This window comes from Temnothorax americanus, unplaced genomic scaffold, assembly GCF_048541705.1.
Source record: "Temnothorax americanus isolate GAGA-0224 unplaced genomic scaffold, ASM4854170v1 Scaffold106, whole genome shotgun sequence".
Classification (NCBI taxonomy): domain Eukaryota; kingdom Metazoa; phylum Arthropoda; class Insecta; order Hymenoptera; family Formicidae; genus Temnothorax; species Temnothorax americanus.
Window position 1 is genome coordinate 222640 of NW_027509238.1, and position 20124 is coordinate 242763.

At 45.1% G+C, this 20124-nt stretch overlaps 1 protein-coding gene across 1 annotated transcript in view; it reads right to left on the minus strand.

The window, feature by feature from the left end:
• Positions 1–20124, minus strand: part of Dally (division abnormally delayed protein) — a 50587-nt gene that overhangs the window by 10682 nt on the left and 19781 nt on the right. Inside the window, exons 5-6 of the mRNA XM_077418612.1 lie at positions 11598–11878; positions 32–176 (exon numbers count right to left, since the gene is read on the minus strand). Coding sequence (XP_077274738.1) covers positions 32–176; positions 11598–11878 — 426 coding nt within the window. The remainder of the gene's footprint in view (positions 1–31; positions 177–11597; positions 11879–20124) is intronic.

Here is a 20124-nt window from a genome sequence, read left to right on the forward strand (position 1 = left end):
TAAGCGACGAATTACGACTTCATGTAGTCACCTGATTAATGTGCCTCAATTGATCAATGAGCGCGCTGGTGTTCGTATTGCTGGCGTAGGTGGTCGGCGTCGACGACATCGTTATCGTGAATTCAGGATTGTATCGTTGAGCGTTCAGACTGGAATCCACTACGGTTTTCGTGTATCTGAAATAAGAGAAAAAAACAACGGTTGTAACAAAATCGAATTAATTTCGTGAAATTACATCGAATTACATCATATACAGGTATAAATAGATAATTCTGGTAAACAAGAGATAAATGTGAAAACCATGCAATAAGACATTGAAATAATCTCTATCGTATTTTATAACAAAAATATGAATGTAAAATTCGCAACCGAATACAGAATTAATATGTAAAAAAAAATATCAAAGATGTTTGCGAAATTATGTGATAATGGTATTGTCAGACTGTCGCATTTAGACTTGACTGTGAAAACGCGAGCACGCATCGTGGCGTTTAAAATACAATGATCGGAGAGTTATGAATAGAATCCACCGAGTGAGCATTTCTTCCGTGAGCCTGGTTGCGTAAATCGCGAGCGTTACTTCGATAGCGCGCGCGGCTTCTATCTTTCCGTATAAAGATAAGCTCTCTGACTCTCTGCCAATGCACTGCACTCCGACGCGCCTAGTCAAATGAAACCTGTAAGGCAGGTGGATGTAGGTTGCTGCATATATTCATTAGAATCTTAATGAGGCGCGATATCAGTCATACTTCGGACAACTAAATTATGCAGTCGAAAGATGTAGTCGTTCCGAAGTTTTCGATTCCGCTCGACTATTGTCTTTCTCAAATCTCAAATACGTGGGGATTTCCGAAACCAGTGGTCCAACACACCCGTCAAATATAAAATTAGAAATCGATTCCTCGCACGGCGTAATTTCTGCGCGCGCTTCGATCTCAACGTCCGCTTTTGTTTGATATTTCGCAGAAATGCGCGACGCGAACGAAGCGATCTCGGCGCGCGCGCGCGCGTCCACCGCGCATTCATCCCGCGGGCGCGCGCGGTTATCTTCCGCGCTTCTATCTTCTGCGGGGTGCTGACCGACAAAAGAGACAAATCGCTTCGCGGAATACGCCTTCCGCTTTTCGATCGCCACGCGATTAAGCGCCTGCGATTCAATGAACCGGGAACAAATATATCCCGCGAATGTACCAGAAGTCGATGATATTTCGCTCGGGCTTTACAAAGAGCAGCCGTTTTACTTGTATTACATCGTTCTCTCCTTTTTCTCCATAATACTTTTTATTTCAGCAAATGCTGTATATAGTCGCGCGTAAAATGTGAAATACAAGCTAACGTATTTATAGATACTAGATACTACAGACGCGCGCTTCGCGCGCGCTATTTAGCTTTAACATTATGCTATTACTATATATTAACCCTTGATACACACAACTGTCAAAATATACAATAACAGCTGCAAATAAAGTAAGCGCAGCAAGAGAACCAATCGGGATCGCGGAAAAGTGACAACAATACCTAACGACATGCCCTTTTTAGAAGAGGAGTCACTATAATTATACCTATCTCCGATCCGCTGATATTTCGCGTGGCACTTCGATCCTTGCGTGACGCGACCGAAATTCAGAATTAAACGATTTTATATTTATAATAATGATGAGAGATCACATTAATAATAATATTAACCTCGCGACACGACGCGAGCTGTCACATGTCACATCACGACACACACGACGCACTACACGCACGAAACTCGCCACACTACTCCGCGATGACAGTCCCTCACGGGATAAAGCAAGCTACGGCGCGGCAATCAATCGAGATAACCAATCGGCATCGCGGAAAAGAGGCTTCAATTTTTCGATACAAACGAAATTCACTCAGTTAACACGCCTTTTTTTAAAGTGGAGGATCGGTGATATCGGGTGAAAGTATAAAATAAACGAAATTAATTCGCCGCAATTTTTATATTAATCCACGAAATCATCGTAGTTATTAAAAATGACGGTAACTAACGCGTTTGTGCATGCACTCCTGCAATCTTTCACCATTCCTCATCAATATGTTTTACATTAGCATTGGCATCTGTAAATTTTTAATTTCTCTCCCTGCGTGCCGAAAGATCTCAATTTCGTCTGATCTACCACTTCTTTCCGCTATTATTCCCGCTATTCGCATGAAAAATATTACATCGCCAAACAGGCGTACCGAGGTATCCAGCGTATAGCTAGATGGCTCGATATAGCGAATTGAAATATCGCCGAAGTCGTGGGGCCGACTCTTCTTCTCGCGCGGTGCTCCTGAATGCCGGCCATTCACGGAACGACCTCCTTCGAGAGAGATCGTCCTTCACCCTTCCCTCCATCCCCCATTCGCCCCGCGCACATGTCGCGCTTCGCAGTTTTCTCGCGCCACCCCAGCATCTTCCAGCGATTTTCCCCGCGAACTTTCCGCCACTCCTTTTCCGCTAAATCGCACCCTGCGGCATCTATCTCGAGTTATATCTTCTTTTAAAGCACTATATGTAACGTGCGTAAAGTCTCCTTTACGGACTCCGTTGTCAGCCCGCGAATTTTAACGTGCAAAATTTGAGGATTATAATTTTATGGTTCTCTTAAACTTATTATGATACACTTGTTGGAAGAGGAAAAAAAAAGAAGGATAAAGATTAAGAGATTAGATAAAGCGCTTCCTTTCGCGTTACACCTGTCGCTCCTTTCTCCTTTCTCTGCTTGAGTACCTCTTCATCCGTAACACGAGTAGAATCCGCACGATCTCGACAGCGGAAAAGACGAAGACCCGGTGAAACGGGCCGACAAAAACTGGTTTCTCGGCGATCGAATGCGAAAACTGTCCGCATGAAAATGATGCATTTCCACCTCGCTGCGTATTATCATAGCGTATATAAAGTGTCGATAATGGCATTGCGCGATTGAAAAGATGAAAGAGAAATAAGTAACTCCACCCCCCTCGGAAGTATATTATATTTCGGCTCGAGTTCGTTTCCTCGAAAACGATCTCGTTCCGCCGCGCGCCGGGTGACTCGAAAGCGATCGACGCTTTTGTAATTAAAAAGCTCGAGTTAAATTTCCGTTAAAGTAAAGTTCGCTCGGGACTGCATAAAGGACGGAGGTAAATTCGCGAAAGGTTTGACTTTCAGTAGCCGTAACGTGAAAAGCGCTTTTTCGACCTCGCCCGACTCTCTCTCTCTCTCTCTCTCTCTCTCTCTCTCGTCTCGCGGAGGTATGCCCGTTGCAAATTGGTCAAAGAAATCCGTGAATGGCAGGAGGAGACGCGACGTGGAAGACGGGGGGACAAGAGCCTTTATATCGCGTATAAGTGAAGCATATACGCGCCGGCATCGATCTCTCGAGCGCTTAGGAGATGGAACGTGTTGTGGGGCAAATTAATATTTCAATGCCGGGAAAGAGCGCCGTGAAACGCCGCCATTATTCCGCGGATTCCAAAAGCAAGGAGGTGCTCGTATCATACTGCGCGAAATAGGGCATCGGTTTGATTTCCGACCTAAATACGAAATTCGTATCCCCCGAGCCGTCTTTTGTCCATTTCGCGATCGTAACTTAACACGATAGTGTCTGTGAAGTTGGCACCTCATTTTCAAAAATCGGAAAATTTATTAAGAGCTCCATTTGCACCCACAATAGTTCTACAGTTCCTGATGTATTTTAGAAATAGTTCCGTCGATTTAGATAAAAATATAACGATTTAAAAAAATGAGGTGCTAACTTCCCGTGACACCTCAAGTTTCGAAAATATTTATTTTTATCACGGAATTCTATAATTCTTGAAGAGTTCTATAGTTCCTGATAGGTTTTAGCGATAGTTCTGGTCTTTAAGTATTTTTAAATAATTTTTTAATCTGACCGCTGGCACCTCAAATTAAAAAAAAATTGATTTTTATCATGGAATTCTATAGTTCTCGAAGTTAAAAACTGTTAAAAAATATTTAAAAGCCGGAACTGTGATCGAAACCTACCGGGGTCTTCAAAACTATCGCAGAACTGTACGAAAATGCCGAAAAGTCGGCCAGAACTGCCTGCCTGCACCGCCGTGTTTACTCTTGTGTGCGGTGCCAGCGGTAACAGTAAAAAATTGTTAAAAAAATATTTAGAGGCCGGAACTGTTGCTAAAATCTATAAAAACTGTTGGAACTATGCGAGAACTATCGAGAACTGTCAAAAAGTCGATCGAAACTGCCTGCGATTCATGACTTTACTCTTGTATGCGGTGCCAGCGGTCACAGTAAAAAATTGCTAAAAAAATATTTAAAGGCCGGAACTGTTGCTAAAACCTATCAGGAACTGTAGGAACTCTTCGAGAACTATAGAATTCCGTGATAAAAATTAATTTTTTTTAAACTTAAGGTGCCAGCGGTCAGATTAAAGAATTATTTAAAAATACTTAAAGACCAGAACTATCGCTAAAACCTATCAGGAACCATAGAACTCTTCAAGAACTATAGAATTCCGTGATAAAAATAAATATTTTCGAAACTTGAGGTGTCACGGGAAGTTAGCACCTCATTTTTTTTAAATCGTTATATTTTTATCTAAATCGACGGAACTATTTCTAAAATACATCAGGAACTGTAGAACTATTGTGGGTGCAAATGGAACTCTTAATAAATTTTCCGATTTTTGAAAATGAGGTGCGAACTTCACAGACACGCACGATATCTTAAATTTAAATAATACAAAGCTCTCCTTTGTGCTATTCGTACATTAGAATACAATAAATGCGAGCAAATTAAACGCGGTTCTTATTAGAAAAGTCTTACGGTATAAAATATAAAACTAGAATATATGTGTTTTCTAATGGAAATTAAATCCAGAGAGTTTCAGTCCTTAAAGTCCTTTAAGGTAGGCGTCTCGCTACGTGCTAGTCATGTGACTGTTTGTAGGTTTTCATGTTCAGAAATATATTTCAGGCCATTTTTGCTAAGGGAAAAATAATTTCATGACGTATGGTGTAAAATTTCATACGTGACAAAGTATGTTACTTTTTCCAAATTATGTGATTTTTTCTCATTTGACTCCGTTTTGATCAGCTGAGCGCGCGAGTCGTCGAGAAAGGTTACAAGTGAGGTTACGTCTCCTTTTCGATTGAATTTTGACACGTACTGAGAAAGGGTTTCAAAACGCATGACAGGGGTGTCAATCACTATCCACGTCGGCTAAGAAAGACGAGCCCCATAACCTGCAACTACAGTGATTAGCCAGCGGCGTTGCCAAGTCTTCCCAACCTCACCTCGACCAAAAAATGTCTGCTCGATTACCGCATTTTCACTGAAATAAACTAAAAAATTAGCAGCGAAATCTCCGGTAAACTATATATTTTATGGTTGCGTCGGATTTTTCGAAATCTAATGTACAAAAAGCAATGTTTTTTCTCACTTCATCTAATCGAAAAATGCGAAAATATGTGATTGAAACCGTGATAGAGCCTTCTTTTTCTGGCCGTCTGTATGAAGTAATGCAAACGTTGTGATTTTCGAGATCGATTTTCTAGAGTGAATAGTCGGTAAGAAAAAATCGACTGCAAAGCTGATCATATAATTTGATATAAAATCCGAAATCGAAAACTTTATCTAATACATGCCCTGACGAGACGACTACCTTAATGTCTCATAAAATAGTGACAAATGACAAAGTTAATTAAGATATATAATTGATGCAATTAATATTTTATGTATCTCGGAGAGAAATGTTCATCAAATTTTCTCCGAAAGGACGCAGGATCGATTTAAGAGCTATATGGATAACATTGAAATTTGTAATAACGACTGTCCCCGTTGGATTGCGTTTGCGTCGAAAAATCCGGCAACGCGATTGAAATAGCCATTTTAGAGAAGGCATTCAATCAAGATAAAATCGCTGTATCGAGCTATCAAGGAGCAGCTTCATTTTAGAATCGCTTTAATCAAACTCATTTCGCGGCAAAGAGAAGCGCTTTTATATAATTGAACGGATGAACGACAAGAAGTTCGCTCGATTATCGCGGCGGTTTGTTGGTCACATTGAAGCGCTAAACGCAACTAAATTAATCGCGGCTAGTCTCCTTAATGGCCGGATACAGCGCGTTCTCACGAATGTTAGAAGATACCGATCGTCCGTCATATGGAAAAAAAAAACGACAATTCAGCAGGATCAAAAACCGGACGTCGCGGCTGAGAGAACAATGATTATTATTTGAGAGCTTAACAAACGCTTCTCGTTAATGAAAAAAAAAAATTGATTACAAGTTTGTAATTTTATACCGTCGGTTTCGCATTTCATAAAATTTTCGTCAGTTCGTCGAATTTGCATCGCAATTAATACCGCCAAAATTAAAATTGGAAAGCAATAATTCAATTCAGTCCAATTGACTTAATTTTAAGCTTTTATTTAATTCAATTAAGAGTTTTAATTTTTTTATTTTCTATCGATCGTCCTACAAATCGACGAAGGCCGAAAAGGCAGTGGTTTATCTTTGAAGTCTGATCTTCGGCTCACCTCTTAAAAGGGGGCATTTTTACTAATGCCTCCGCGACAAATGGGCCGAGCCAGACCTCTCTATGAATGACTCGCTATTCACGTCGCTAGAACATTGATATTCCAGCACAGATGCTATCTCTCGAAATGTCTCGATATATATATGCACCATCATCTAGTCGCGAATGCATTATTTATAACACATATCGTCCGCGCAATTCGTTCCCATTCGAACGACGTATCGGATAAGCGTATGCTAATATATCGTCCGCACTGTTCGACGTCAACCGAGCGTGTCGATGAAGCTGCAGCTAAATTAGAAGAATGATCGTACCGCGATACGCGCGATTCGCTGATGACGCATTGCGCGCGCGCGCATTCTTTATAATGTCTCAGCCTTATCTACCGCACTTATCTTTGATTTATGCACATTTGTGTTTCTTTTAGATTTATGTTATGGAAATGAATAATTTTCCGATATTCAACATAAACAACTGTAATATTTTACGATTCGCGACACGAACGAGAAATCGCGTAGAAAGTTCGTTTTGGGGAGAAAGAGGCGGAAAATTAATATAGAGCTTTTGCGTAATTTTATCTGGCGGTAATTGCAACTCAACTAATGGACCGCCAACTCTTCAAGCGTTCTGCAAAACGAGATAAAAGTTTAAACGTCGCTTTCGGGGTTTCCGCACGCGCGCGCTCGGTCCACGATTTAATTACAGAGTTCCACCGTGAAGTATGTTTCACCTGATTCTTTTTCTCAGTAAACGTTACTCTCCGGCCCTTTGTACCGTAATTCGCATAACGCACGCTCCAATTATTCCCGAGGCACTCCGCTTGTTTGTCAGCGATCTCGTCTCGCGGCAGGACGACGAGAGATCGATGAATACGTGCGCGTGAGCGCTCGGCGCATCGTCATCTCGTTACACGCGTTACGCGAAGGTGTCGGGATTCGCGACGCGACGTGTCGACGCGCGTATACTCGCGTCGTCGTCGATGATCCAGTCATCGTCGGGGAACTCGCTTTCCGAAGCGGGTACGTGATCGCCGCTGGCCGGCCCTCGGCGCGCGGCGCGGCGCGACGCGGAGCGAAGCGGAAATGCAGCCGTATCGGACACGGACGATATACGGTTTCAGCACGCGATTCAGATATCAGGTTCCGCGGTTCGTCGCGACGATCGAACCGCGAAGTGCGTGTGTCGCCGGACGGGATTAATTGGGATTGCTCCTGCGTTTAGAGCGAGCGCGCGACACGCTCGGCCGCGAGTATTAACGAACGACGCGTTGAATTATCGATGACTGTGCCATTCAGCCGATCGCGGAACGTTATTTCGAGAGTAAATGGAAAAACTGGTCTCTCGGTACCGCGCTACATCCGTGTTTTCGGCAAACAACAACTTTAGCGAGCTTTTACAACGTGCACATCTTCGTTCCTTTAACCCTTAACCCCTTCGTCGGCAGAGAGAATTCGACAAAAAGTGCCCAAAATGGCAGGAAAATTTGTTATCCTAAAAATTTGTACCCTGGGGTTTTTGAGGGTTTTTTTGATTACGAATCTGAACTTAAAATTCGAAAATTCAAAATAACAAATTTTATCCCAATCAAGTAATTTTTGGCATTTTTATCCGCCATTTTGGATCCGCCATTTTGAATTTGCAAATTTTGAATTCAGATTCGTAATCAGCGACCCCAAAAACCCCCGTGTAAGACTTGGATGCCAAATCGGAGCAAGTTAATAGGAAAAAAAGATTGACGCACTTTTGCGTCAATGCCACACAGGGCACCGATTAATTTGACGCACTATTGCGTCAATGCCAACGAAGGGGTTAAAGGCTACTAGGTCCATATATAGACCTAGAAACTATTTCAACGCTCATTATGTTGCTAAAAATTGTTTTCAAAAATTGATGTTTTTGGACAATCATTAATATTAATTATTGGCAATTTTTCTAATTCTATTATATTCCTCAGTCGTCTCTCCTAATATCTCTATTTCATATATAACTTTTTTAAATTTGCTTAATTAGACCCAGAGTCACACGCCATCAAAGTTACGAGATCTATATATATATGGACAATGCAGTCTCAAGTGGTCGAAACTTGTAGCGTAGCCTTTAACGGTTAAATACAGTCTTGCGAATCGATTCGAAAAGAAATTCTTCAAATCGTTGTCTAACTTCCGTGACTAACGTTTTCGCGCGTGAGATCTGAGGATCGATCTCGCGAAATGGGAAGAGATACGTTCGCGCGATCGGCTCGAGGCGAGAGAAGCGGCGAGAAATAGCAGCGCGGATGATCTTGCGACATCGTGACCTCGTGGCTAAGATGTTTGGCTGCCGTCGGTCCGGCCGACCCGCGGCATCGCGCGCGCGCGCGCGCACACACACGTAGGTGCATTACGTAGGCGCGCAATATTATCCGCGTTATCCGCGTGTACATACGAGCGCATGTACATACGTGTGTGTCGGCACGCACACGCGCGCCGTCAGGTACCGGGCGACGCTGCGGCGCCCGTTTGCTCTCGTTGCCAGACTCTTTGGCGGCTTGGCGTCCCACAGGCTACGCGCTGCCATCTCTCCCCCCCCCCTCGCCACCTCATCCCGCCGTCTCGCCCTCAAAACACGTCATCTTCCTCTTCCTTCCTTGGTCTTCGATCTTCCTCTCGCCGTTCCACGGTTCTTCTTCTCCCCTCCCCCGGGCCCCCTTTTCATGCCGTTTCCAACGACGTCGTCTTCGCCGATGTCCGAGAGTGGCATTGAGGAAGTGTTACATCTTTCTTTTTTTCAGCTCCCCTGCCCCTCTTTCTCTCCGCGCTCCGAAATCTTCTAGCCGAGAAGGCTGTTGTTGTCGATGCTACTGTATCATGTAGAGATCGTCGTCGCTTGATAAAAAAATTACTCCGGGTCGTGTACCTACGGTTGTATAGAGATATCTGATAGAGGAGCGTTCATTTTTTAAGGACGTCATCATATTCATACGATCTTAATTCTGTCAGCAGAATGCCGGGATTTGAGGCGAACGTAAGAGCGAGACCGGGGAAAGGGTTCGATCGTTTAATTAATTTAATTTACCCGTGCAATATCCGAAATTAATTAAATTACGCTACCGCGTAACATAAATTATTTTCGGAAAACCAGTCGCCGTTGAATACTGCGTGAGAGACGCCCGCTTTTCAATCGACCCTCTCTCCCCCGCCCACCCCCTCTTCCGTAGAATCGAATTACCGGAGAGTTGGCGAGCGCGCGCTCAATCGAGGGTGCCGAGCGGTTTCACTTCCCGCTCCGGATCGAATCGTGCGGAATCCTCGACGGCTTCCTCGACGGATCGAATCTCATTTAGATTTCCACGGTGAGATACTATACTCGTATGCCCGCCCGGGAGAGGCACGCTGGAGAGACAGAGAGAACGGAGGAGAGAGAGAGAGAGAGAGAGAGAGAGAGAGAGAGAGAGAGAGAAAGCTCTCTTCCGGTGGAAGCCGTGGCACGCGAACGGGCGTGTGTGTTTATTTATATGCACGTGCGCGCATCCGCGCATACGAGCGGTGACCGCGCGGGAACTCGCGTCGGCTCGGGTAAACCTGGATTTCGAGAGATTTAACGGCCGCGTCTGCCGGGAATACGTTATCGGCGCGGCGGTCCCGACTTACTCTCTCGCGCGATGAAGCTGCAGCCGGAAAATCGCAACCCGCATGTGGGATTCCGCCGCGCGCGCGCGCGCGCGCGCGCGTGACGTTTGCACAGAACCCGCCCGCGTGGAATACAAAGAGCGCGAGATACGCGCGAGGAGAACAATTGAAGAGCCAGGTAGAGGGAGGAGATCGCGCAACGTTTTGCTGAAAACTTCATTCCCGGAGGATGTTACATATGTAACCCGCGAGACCCGCAAATTCGAGGCGTCGGAATTAACGAATCGCGCTTCAGATATCCTCTTATCGCGATAAGTATGCGGAATCTCATTTATTAGGCGTTCAGCTCGACGTTCGATTATCCTCCGTGCGATCGGTTATACATATATTATCGCTAAGGCGAGTCCGAAACTCGCTTTCTCTCTCTCTCTCTCTCTCTCTCTCTCTCTCTCTCTCTCTCTCTCTCTCTCTCTCTCTCTCTCTCTCTCTCTCTCTCTCTCTCTCTCTCTCTCTCTCTCTCTCTCTCTCTCTCTCTTTCTACTCTCATTTCACGGTCGAGTAGGAGGCATCTCGAGTGACTGCGGACAATGATGTTGATAAAGACGAAAGCGCTGGTCTTCTCGAGTCGCCGATATCGGCCGACTCCGCTCCGTTTCGTCGCCGATGGTTAATTAAGCGGCGGGAGCGCGTCTTCGATTATAATTTGGCACGTGATCGATCGGGGTGTCGCATGTGGAGAGATCCGCGACGGGGAAAGGAGAGCCGGACAGGCCGCGCCGGTGTAAGGGCATCTTGAGGCGGAGGCCACCCGGCCACGTTGATTAATAAGGGTGCGAGCGAGCTACCTTCGCGTTCCATTCTCCCGCGCTCTTCATCGCGCCCGCTCTTTCGCACCGCGATCGTTCCCACGAAAGCGCATTCCGCGGCGGCTCGGATTTTGAGCGACGGCAGTTTCGATTAGCGAATCGCGTGCGTTTGTTAACCCCTCGCGCGCCCATTTATTTCTCCCCGGCGTTTATTCGGCCGGGAGAAGGTGCGGCCGAATGAACGTTGTAAGTACCATTTTTCTTTTGTTGCGGCAACGGCGCGGCGGCCCCGTCCCGATACGATAACGCGTTCAGAATGAACTTGTATTTGCCCGAGTATTATGTACCCACGTGACGTCAGAGAAATAAATTGTTGCCGATGATTTAACGCCCGCCCTTCTTCTTTATATCGAGAGAGGAAACGTCGATATCCCTGATTTGCGGAGAAATTGATAAAAATTGACCGAGGTGATATTTTTTGCGATAATTCTTTATAATAATTAAAAAAAAAAAGATGCTTATGTTATATGTCAGCATCAAAGTTATATCGATTGAAGACCGAAACCAATGGTCGAAACGTCGTGACGATTATTATTTATTAATAAAGATAGCCAATTAATCGAATAAAAAATCCTTATCGTTAAAAAAAATTGTCGGGACCAGGGTACTCACTCTCCGACGCGTTCACCGTTCCAGCAATGACGGTCGGGGTTGTCCTCGCAGATCGAGATTGCCAGCGTGCCGTAGAAGATGCGGGACCTGAGGACGCTCGCCAAGAAGTTAACCAGCTGCTTGTGCAACTGGTTCAGCAGGTCGTCTTGCGCGTGTGGCGACGACGCAGCTGCGTGCACCTCGCCGTTGGACGACGTGGACGATTTCGCAGCTGCATCCGAGGACACTAGGCTCTTCTCGTCGAACGGCAGCAGCTCCGAGCGACCGCACACCTTTCTCACCTGGGAAAAAAAAGGCCAGAGGGGTATCGATCCGTTCATTACACATGCACGAGATGAAAATTCTACGAAACTATCTATGTATAGACCGGAACGTCGCGGTAACTCTTCTGAATTATAAACGACAGGAAGAACGGGAATTTTCAATTATCGCAAATACGATTTGGTCGATTTGCACGAGAATGAATGTAACGTTAATGACGAGCGTCTTTTCGAGAAGCTCAACCGAGGGAGAAATCGGACTCGAAACGGATCGAAGAAGTCGCGAATGACTGATGAGAGACGAGGTCACGCGCTAACGTGCTCCGGGACACCCCGTATATCGATGCACCTGGCTGCGAGTGTGCGGTATAAACGCGACGCACGCGTAAAGATCGGCTCGGTGAGAGCTTTTGCCGGCGGCGCGGCCGTTGGAAAGTATCGCCTGGCGAAACGACTTGTTCCCGTTCCGAACGACGTCAATTTCTCGACGATTTAATAGGCGACGCGCCCTGACAGTTTTTACACTCGGCCGCGTCACGCCACGTTTCGGCGCGTTCACGCGTTAATCAAGGCGTACACTGCACGTACACACACACACACACACGCGCGCGCGCGCGTATTTCGTCGCCAAAGAGCATTTCCCGTCCCAAAAGCGCCTGGCTCTTTCTTGGCCAACATTTTTCCGAAGCGCATTGAAACACGTGAAACATTATGACAGCTGATGATATTTTGACAGCGTACTCGGGATTTCGCAAGACTTCCCGGAAAATAGCATAACGCCGCGTCTTTTTATAGCGTAATGTCTGTCTGAGATATCCAGGGCCCGAAACGTGGCTTGCCAAACGCGCAACTTTTCTCGTCTTCTTTTGCACGCCAGCCACGTGTACGTGTATACGTGGCGCGCGCGCGCGAATATCCGAGGTAATCTAAGGTGCATTCACAACGATCACGTACAGGAACTCGCGATATTTCAGCCGGCTTAAGTTGTAAATTGCTATTTATGGATCACGTAGAGGTCTGCAAACGCAATCACGCAACGGCGAAATTATCAAATCGTCCTCCTCGGCGCGAGCGGGGAATAATTTTAACGTGATTTCGTTGAGAAGAATTTGTAATGGGTCGAGCCATATATCGTGTATCTGAAAGCTTTAAAAGCTTAAAGCGTTTCAGCGTTTCAACGTGTCAACGTGTAGCTTCGATCGCAAGGATAAAAGCGTTTTCACTCGAAGCGAAAGTTTTCCGCCGCTACGTCAAAAAGGAAAAAAAAATATATATATATCATCGCTCAAATCGAAAACAGTTCCGCCTTTTGTTACAAATGTCCGTTCGTCGAAAACGATTTTGTGTAAAACGACTTTGTAAAAACACGTCTCTGCGCTCCGCATTTTCCGCTGCTTTTTATCTCTCGTCGATTTTAAATTGAAATAAGATCTCTTATTTTTCGGAATTTTATGTCATGTGATGAAACTCGTCAGTATTTTATAGGCAATATAGATGAAAATGTCTACACTTTGACAGGAGAGTCGACTCGTGATGAGAAATATCTTAGCGATTTACAATTTTAATTATCTTCATAAATGTCTTTTTATACGGGACATCAAATGGTTTTCGAGAATCTTTTAAAAATTTTAAATTCCTCTCTGACGTAAAATATCTTTTATCACCTCCTAGTTATATCGTCATCAATTTCGTTAAGCATATAATTCCGCTTCAATTTTATCGCCTTCGATTATCCATCATTATCAATCTCGTCAATCGACATAATAAACACATAGATTCTTTTTAATAGATGCAATAAGCCTTTCCGAGATCTTCCGTTATCGTCAATCTCATCAATCAGCATTCAACCACCCGACGTTCGTCTTAATTATCATGTTGAAATTCTTTCAGTTCTCGCGGAAATCGCAATGTGACGCTTCAAGTACGAACTTCGCCAAGTACTCCACGTGAGAGAGATTTCGCATTCTCATCATGGCGATAGTTATGTGATCCTGGAGGATCACTCATATGTGATTTTCACTAGGTTAGATCGCGCGATAGGCAGCGAACCCGTCTTATCTTCACTGGGAGCGAAAGCGGAGAAGTCAAACGCGCGCGTTTATCATATTATCAACCGCGCGCCGCGCGCGTTTATACAATAGTCATTAAGATTATCGTTGACATCTCTCCCGCGACGGTTCCCCCGCGCCGCCTTTCTGTCCTAATTACTTTTTAACGCGGCCCATAAAAGGAGCCGGGCCCCGGCACGGCGCGGCGCGGCGGTACCGGTGGTTGCTCTTCGGGCTCTTCGAGGCGGCATAATCGTAAAACCGGCCGGCCGAGCGTAATTAAGACGGCACGCGTGGGCGTTCAAACGTCGCTCGCTCTCTCGTCTCTCGTCTTCTCAATCTCTCATTTTTTCTTCCTCTCCCTCTCTCTGTCTTTCCCTGTCTTCCTGTCTCTTTCCGAGAGACGCGACTCCTCCGTCCTTCCTTCCCTCGATCCTGTCTTCGTTCTCTACTCGAGCGAAGTGGATGAAACACGAGGCGAGTTTGGAGCGCTGCGCATCCGAGGAGAATCCAATTCAAGTATAATAGTGTCCCATTGGGATTTTGCAAATTATGCTGCATAGGAGAATTAGAAATTGTCGAGAGTAACGACATACTGACAGTATACGAATTAGAAATTGTCGAGAGTAACGATATATTGACAGTCGCGAATTGCGTTATGTCGATCAATATCGTAAAGCTAAAGTAGGGTTTTATAAGAAATAATGATTTCCCGACGATTTCTTATTAATTCTACAAAAAGAAAAGATATCTGGCAATTCTAAAGCGCAGTTGTGCAGATAAGACTGACATTTAAAGCGTATCAGAGCGTTCTAACTGATTTAAATCGTTTAACTTGATGGTTTAATGACTTCTCTTTCATTGCTTCTCGTCGCAGGAAGGAACAGATAAGGATGTTACATTTTTCTTGGTAAAGTAGTTAAATGAACTACTATAGCCTTACATTAACTAACATCAAGAAATGCAAATATATTACACTGTTAAATATTAAAGAATTTAAGCCAATTTCTTATTTTAACATAAAACAGTATTTTAGCTCCGTTGGTTTAGTTATAAGGCTGCGGTCCACTTGACGCTACAAATACTTTAGAGTGTTCTTCTTCTCCTTCTTTCTTCATTGAAAGAAAAGAGAAGAGGAATGCTTCGAAGCATTTTTAGCGTCAATTGGACCGCAGCCTAAATTAACATTTACTTAAATTAACAGCCTATTGAGTAGGAACAATGACGACCTATGAGAATGGTTAAAAATGACTCAAATTGAATATAATTTGACACTATGAATTTAACAGCGTAACAAGACTGAATAAATAGCAAAAAATCTAAATAAAATAATTTCCCTTTATATAATTTTGTAATAAAAAAAATATGTACGCGTTAAAAAATAACGCAATATAATTTTACGAAAGTATTACTCAACTTTTCGTATATAGAAATCTCTAAAAATCTGTAACTCCAAAAGAACCCCGCTATAAACGCCCACGATGTAATCTCCGCCGGCGTAATTCCATTGCCCGAGATATGACGTAATCCCGAGAAACAAGGATTATATTTGTCTAAAAGGGGCAAATACAAATGGTCCCATAGGCGCGCGTTGAAGAAACAAGAGGAACAAAATGAAAGAGAGCCGAATTGTAACTGGATAAAAACGAGATGACACACTATCAGCGCGAATAAATCTCCGCCGCGAAACGGGCGCGGAGTCTTATCGAGAGAAATTTCGCGCGCGCGTCCCCCGACCTGGGGGGCGCGTACACGCGAGCTTTGCGTCCCCCGACCGCGGGTCGGCTCTACCCTTGACCCGTTCTACGGCAAGTGACGACAATGAGTTCCGCTTCTCACTCGTGGGACAAACGAGGCGGATTAGAAGATTAGGATGTTATCGCTTAACGCGCGCCCGCGCCCGGCCGCACTCTCGCCTCTCGCTCGGCCGCTCGCACGCACCGAATAATATCGCGGCGATCTCAGAAAGAGCCGCGTGAGGAACGATCGTTAATCCCTACTTAAGCTTCCTCTGAACGCCGGAAATTCGAAATTTAGATTTCGAAATCTACCACTCTGAAAAGATAGCGCGATATCAGTGCTATATTCCTGTGTCACGAATTATGTGAGAAAAAAGGGGTTACTATCTGTTGTGGTGATCGAATACGTTTGAAAGATTGAGGAAGAGAACATGGAAGAGCGAGCTCATATTATTATAATATGTATAATAATATATTACTATTTTTATTTATATAGATATAATAAATAATTATATTATAATATTAATATATAGGTAAAAATAGTAAGGATCCGACAGCACATCTCACGTGTTGCGCTGTGCCGTTATTTCCTGGTAACTTCAAATTAACGCGTAAAATTGTGAATTTTAATTTATAATCACGATAAGATACAGAAGAGAGTGTCTCGGTCGAAAGGAAATATCTCCTAACAAAGATACAGAGGGGGCCATTCGATCTTTTGCCGCGTATTCCGCAACGAGGGTGGTAATTGCGGTATCGATACCGCCGATATTCATGTCAGTGATAAACTGTATCGATAACGGGGCCGCATCGAGGGGCGAGCGGACGAGGAGAACGGACGTTCAAACACGCCCGTGAAACCGAGCACGATGAAACGGAGATCTCGTTCATATTCGGATAAGAGACCCAGGCCTCCTTTCGTAAAGATATAGCGACCGGGTAATTGACATACAGCGTGTGTGCGATTCAAATGGAATGCAAGAACTATTCAGCTGAGAAACAGATTATACCGCTCGAAAGCGAAGCGTTTTAGTCGTAGTTCGTTTTAACAAAGCGAACGTGTATCGCTTGTCGACGGGTTGACTGCTATTATGTAATTGGATAATTTATTCTCGACGCCATTCTTATATGTCAACATATTATTTTAACATGCTACTTAATTACATTTAAAATTCACACAATATATTATTTTAAAGATTATACCAAGATTCAGTCTGGATCGTGAATGGCATTTTTCTCTAATTAATTATATATCCATAACGATCCTGTTTCACTTCTTATTAATTACATTTTATTTTCATAAAAACTTATAATAAAATTTTATTTCTTCTACCCGAAAGTCAAATCGAGGTAACTCGCATACGGCGGTCAACGTGTTAATGTCAAAATTATTGAATATTATTATAGTCAAGTTCGAAAAGAGCTCGAGTTGTAAAAAGCATGAGATCCGCTTTAATCCGCTCGTATATTTAATCATTATTTCATATAATTAATTGTACGACACAAGAATCTCGTTGTCCTCATTCGGTGCCGTCCCAAGATGAACGACTATTTATTTAGCATCGTGAAAAGATTATATTTCGCGAATATAATTTTCTATTTCCTTCGAGAAACTCCAAGCTGGTCGCGAATCTGTCGCTCGCATCGGGCTCGAGGGTTCCTCGACGTCGTGGCTTAACCCGCAGGTCGAAATTGAGATTTCCGAGATCGACGACAGCGCGCGACGACACAGGCGACGTGGATGATAATACTCGTCGGTTAGAGGAGAGAAAAACGCGGGGATCGCGTTCAATCGCTGATGAATAATAACGCATCCTGCTCCACCTACTATGGGAGACAATACCGATTCCAAGGATCCTCGACCCGGCTGCCCCGCGCGCGCACCGCGCGCTGCACGTCGTCCAGGTACGACGGGGACCGTGTGCGAAGAATATAAAGTATAGCTATACCTATTTCGTTCTCCGGAACGCGACGGCGACGACCATCGGGTGACGCATCAGACGTATCCTATGGGAATGCGTTCGATGTCGCGGCGCGATACGCATCCACGGATGATGCACGAGTCGTATCTTTACGTCGCGGAAGTTATCAAGTTATCATCAGGAGTTATGTGCGATTTCCTTATTTGTTCCCCCGCCGTTGCCGCTGTCGTAATAAACAATGGATTAGATGAAGGAAGGAAATACAAACGCGCGTGACGAAAGATCGAGATAATTTTATTCTGCGACGTAACTCGTTGACGTCGAAAGAGTTCCTCCGAGGCTGCGGACACGCGACGGATTCCACGAGCGGTTGGACGGGTCATCGTCGACGACTACGACGACTACGATCGGGTGATCGTTCGGCGGCTCAAAGTTCAACCAATTTAGCCACGGCCGCCGGTGACGTCAGAAACGCGCGTTCACCGTTCGTGCTCGTATCGCTCTTCGCGATTGAAGAAAGAGAAGAGTCCGTAACCGGCGTCGTCTGCGGCGCAGATCGCAGATAACGGCGGGTTATTCGGCCTCGCGGAGTTAGGGCACGCGGGGGTGGATAGCCGAGCGAGGGAATCGAGTGGTAACCGAGAGCTTCGATGGGAATTCGCGCTCAACGATTTTCAGGGATAGGAAGCGATTAGCTCTGAATAAAGCCTATCATCAGAGCTGAATATATACGTATAGTTACATATAATAAATATATCAGAATTGAATATATTGTTATATATTGGCGAGTTTTTTCCAGTCATTTATATTTCTTTGCAACTGACAAGAGCCGGAGTTTCGCAACGAGACGCATTTAAATACGCAACACCTTGCGACGCACTTATATATCCGTGCGTCTGACGATAAGACAATAACAAGGCGAAAGAGACCATAAGCGGCAATAACTTGACTAATTTTATTCGCAGGACTAATTATGCGACCGTAATTTTTAGAGGGATACGTTTCTAGGCGCGACCGAGCGAGCCGTCCTCCGACTCGCGCGAGGCGGAGATCTCTTCGAACTCCGAGGCCGAGCCGAGCAAAGCGGAGCGGAGCGGAACCGCGCGCCCGGTCCCGCAAAATGACTACGATCGATAGTATTCGATCCTCGGGCACTCGGTCGGTCGCGGCCCAACTCAAAGCGGCCCGCAAACGGCGAGGGATATGCGTGGAATGCAATGGGCGCGCCGTGAGGTGGTGAGCGCCCCTGCACGCGTCCCCTCGCCACCTCCTCGTCCTCATCTCTTTCGCTCGCGTGGTCTACCCTCTTCCGTTTCCTTCCAGCGAATTTCGTCTCGCCGCCGTCTCTTCCCTCTTTCCCTCTCTCTCTCCTTCTCTTTCTGTCCTTCTCATCTTTTCCCTTCTGAAAGCTCGGCTTTTAAGCGCCTACTCTTCTCGCTAAGGATTTCAATAAATCGCAATATATTAATTTTTCCGCATATCTCTCTCACAATTCCAACTTTCAATTTCGTAACGAAACAAATGTAATATTTTTTCAATAATTTCAAGGTAAGGGGAAGGGATATACTTGTCTCTGCGCAGGATTTCGCGAAAACAGGTCGGCCTGAATGGGACGTACGTCGATCGTCGCGACGAATAAGTACGCGCGTATATACGTACAAATTACGCGCGGCGCATAATAAGCTACGAGGCGGCGTAACGCGGCGGGAATAAGCGGACGGTAAGGAAAAAGAAGCAGCAGAAGAAGAAGTAGTAGTTCTTCAAGCCTGGGACGTCGTTGGTCCGCGGAAAAATTGTCGTCGATGCGTTGGCGCTCGCTCTCGCCTGCTCGGCCGACGCGGCGCGGCGCGGCGCGGTCACATGGCAACAGCGAGATCTCTCGCTCTGCATTCCTCTCGCCCTCTCGCGATCGGTGCGGTCTTCCTCCTTCGACTATTCCATATTCCGTCTCGCTCCCTCCCGATTCATCCGAGCCGACGAGATTCAACGCGCCGCGCCGGAGAGGAAGAGAGAACGGCGGATCGAAAGAGGAAGGGACGAACGCAACGAGCGAGCGAAGAAACGCACGGAAGGGACTCGCTCGGAAGAGGAGAGAAAGAGAAAAAGAGACGGAGAAAAGAAAAGGAGGAGATTAAGAGGCAGAGAGAGAAGGAGAGAGACGGAAGATGTGCACAAGGTTCCTTCAGGTACGATGGGTTCGCTCGAATTCCCTTTTAGGAAGACTGCTCCTATACTCCTCTCATTCCGATGATCTTTCAGAGATGTATTCTCGTTACCGCGCAGTTATCCAGTTTGATGGCTTAACCCTTGATAGCTTTATCTCTTATTGCTAATAAGTTCAGGAAGACTTTTATCGATGGGATCTTTTATCGGTGGGATTCCCTAAGACCTTATTTTCTTCCTTGCAATTTTCTTCTCTCGCAATCCTTCGCTGGAGGTGCGTAAGAAGTGAATTCATATAGGATTCTCGTAAATATAACCTTGTCGTATAAAAATTGTTTCCTTGTGTTTCACAGTCGTTGAATTGTTTTGCAACAAGATTATACCGTGCTTTATGA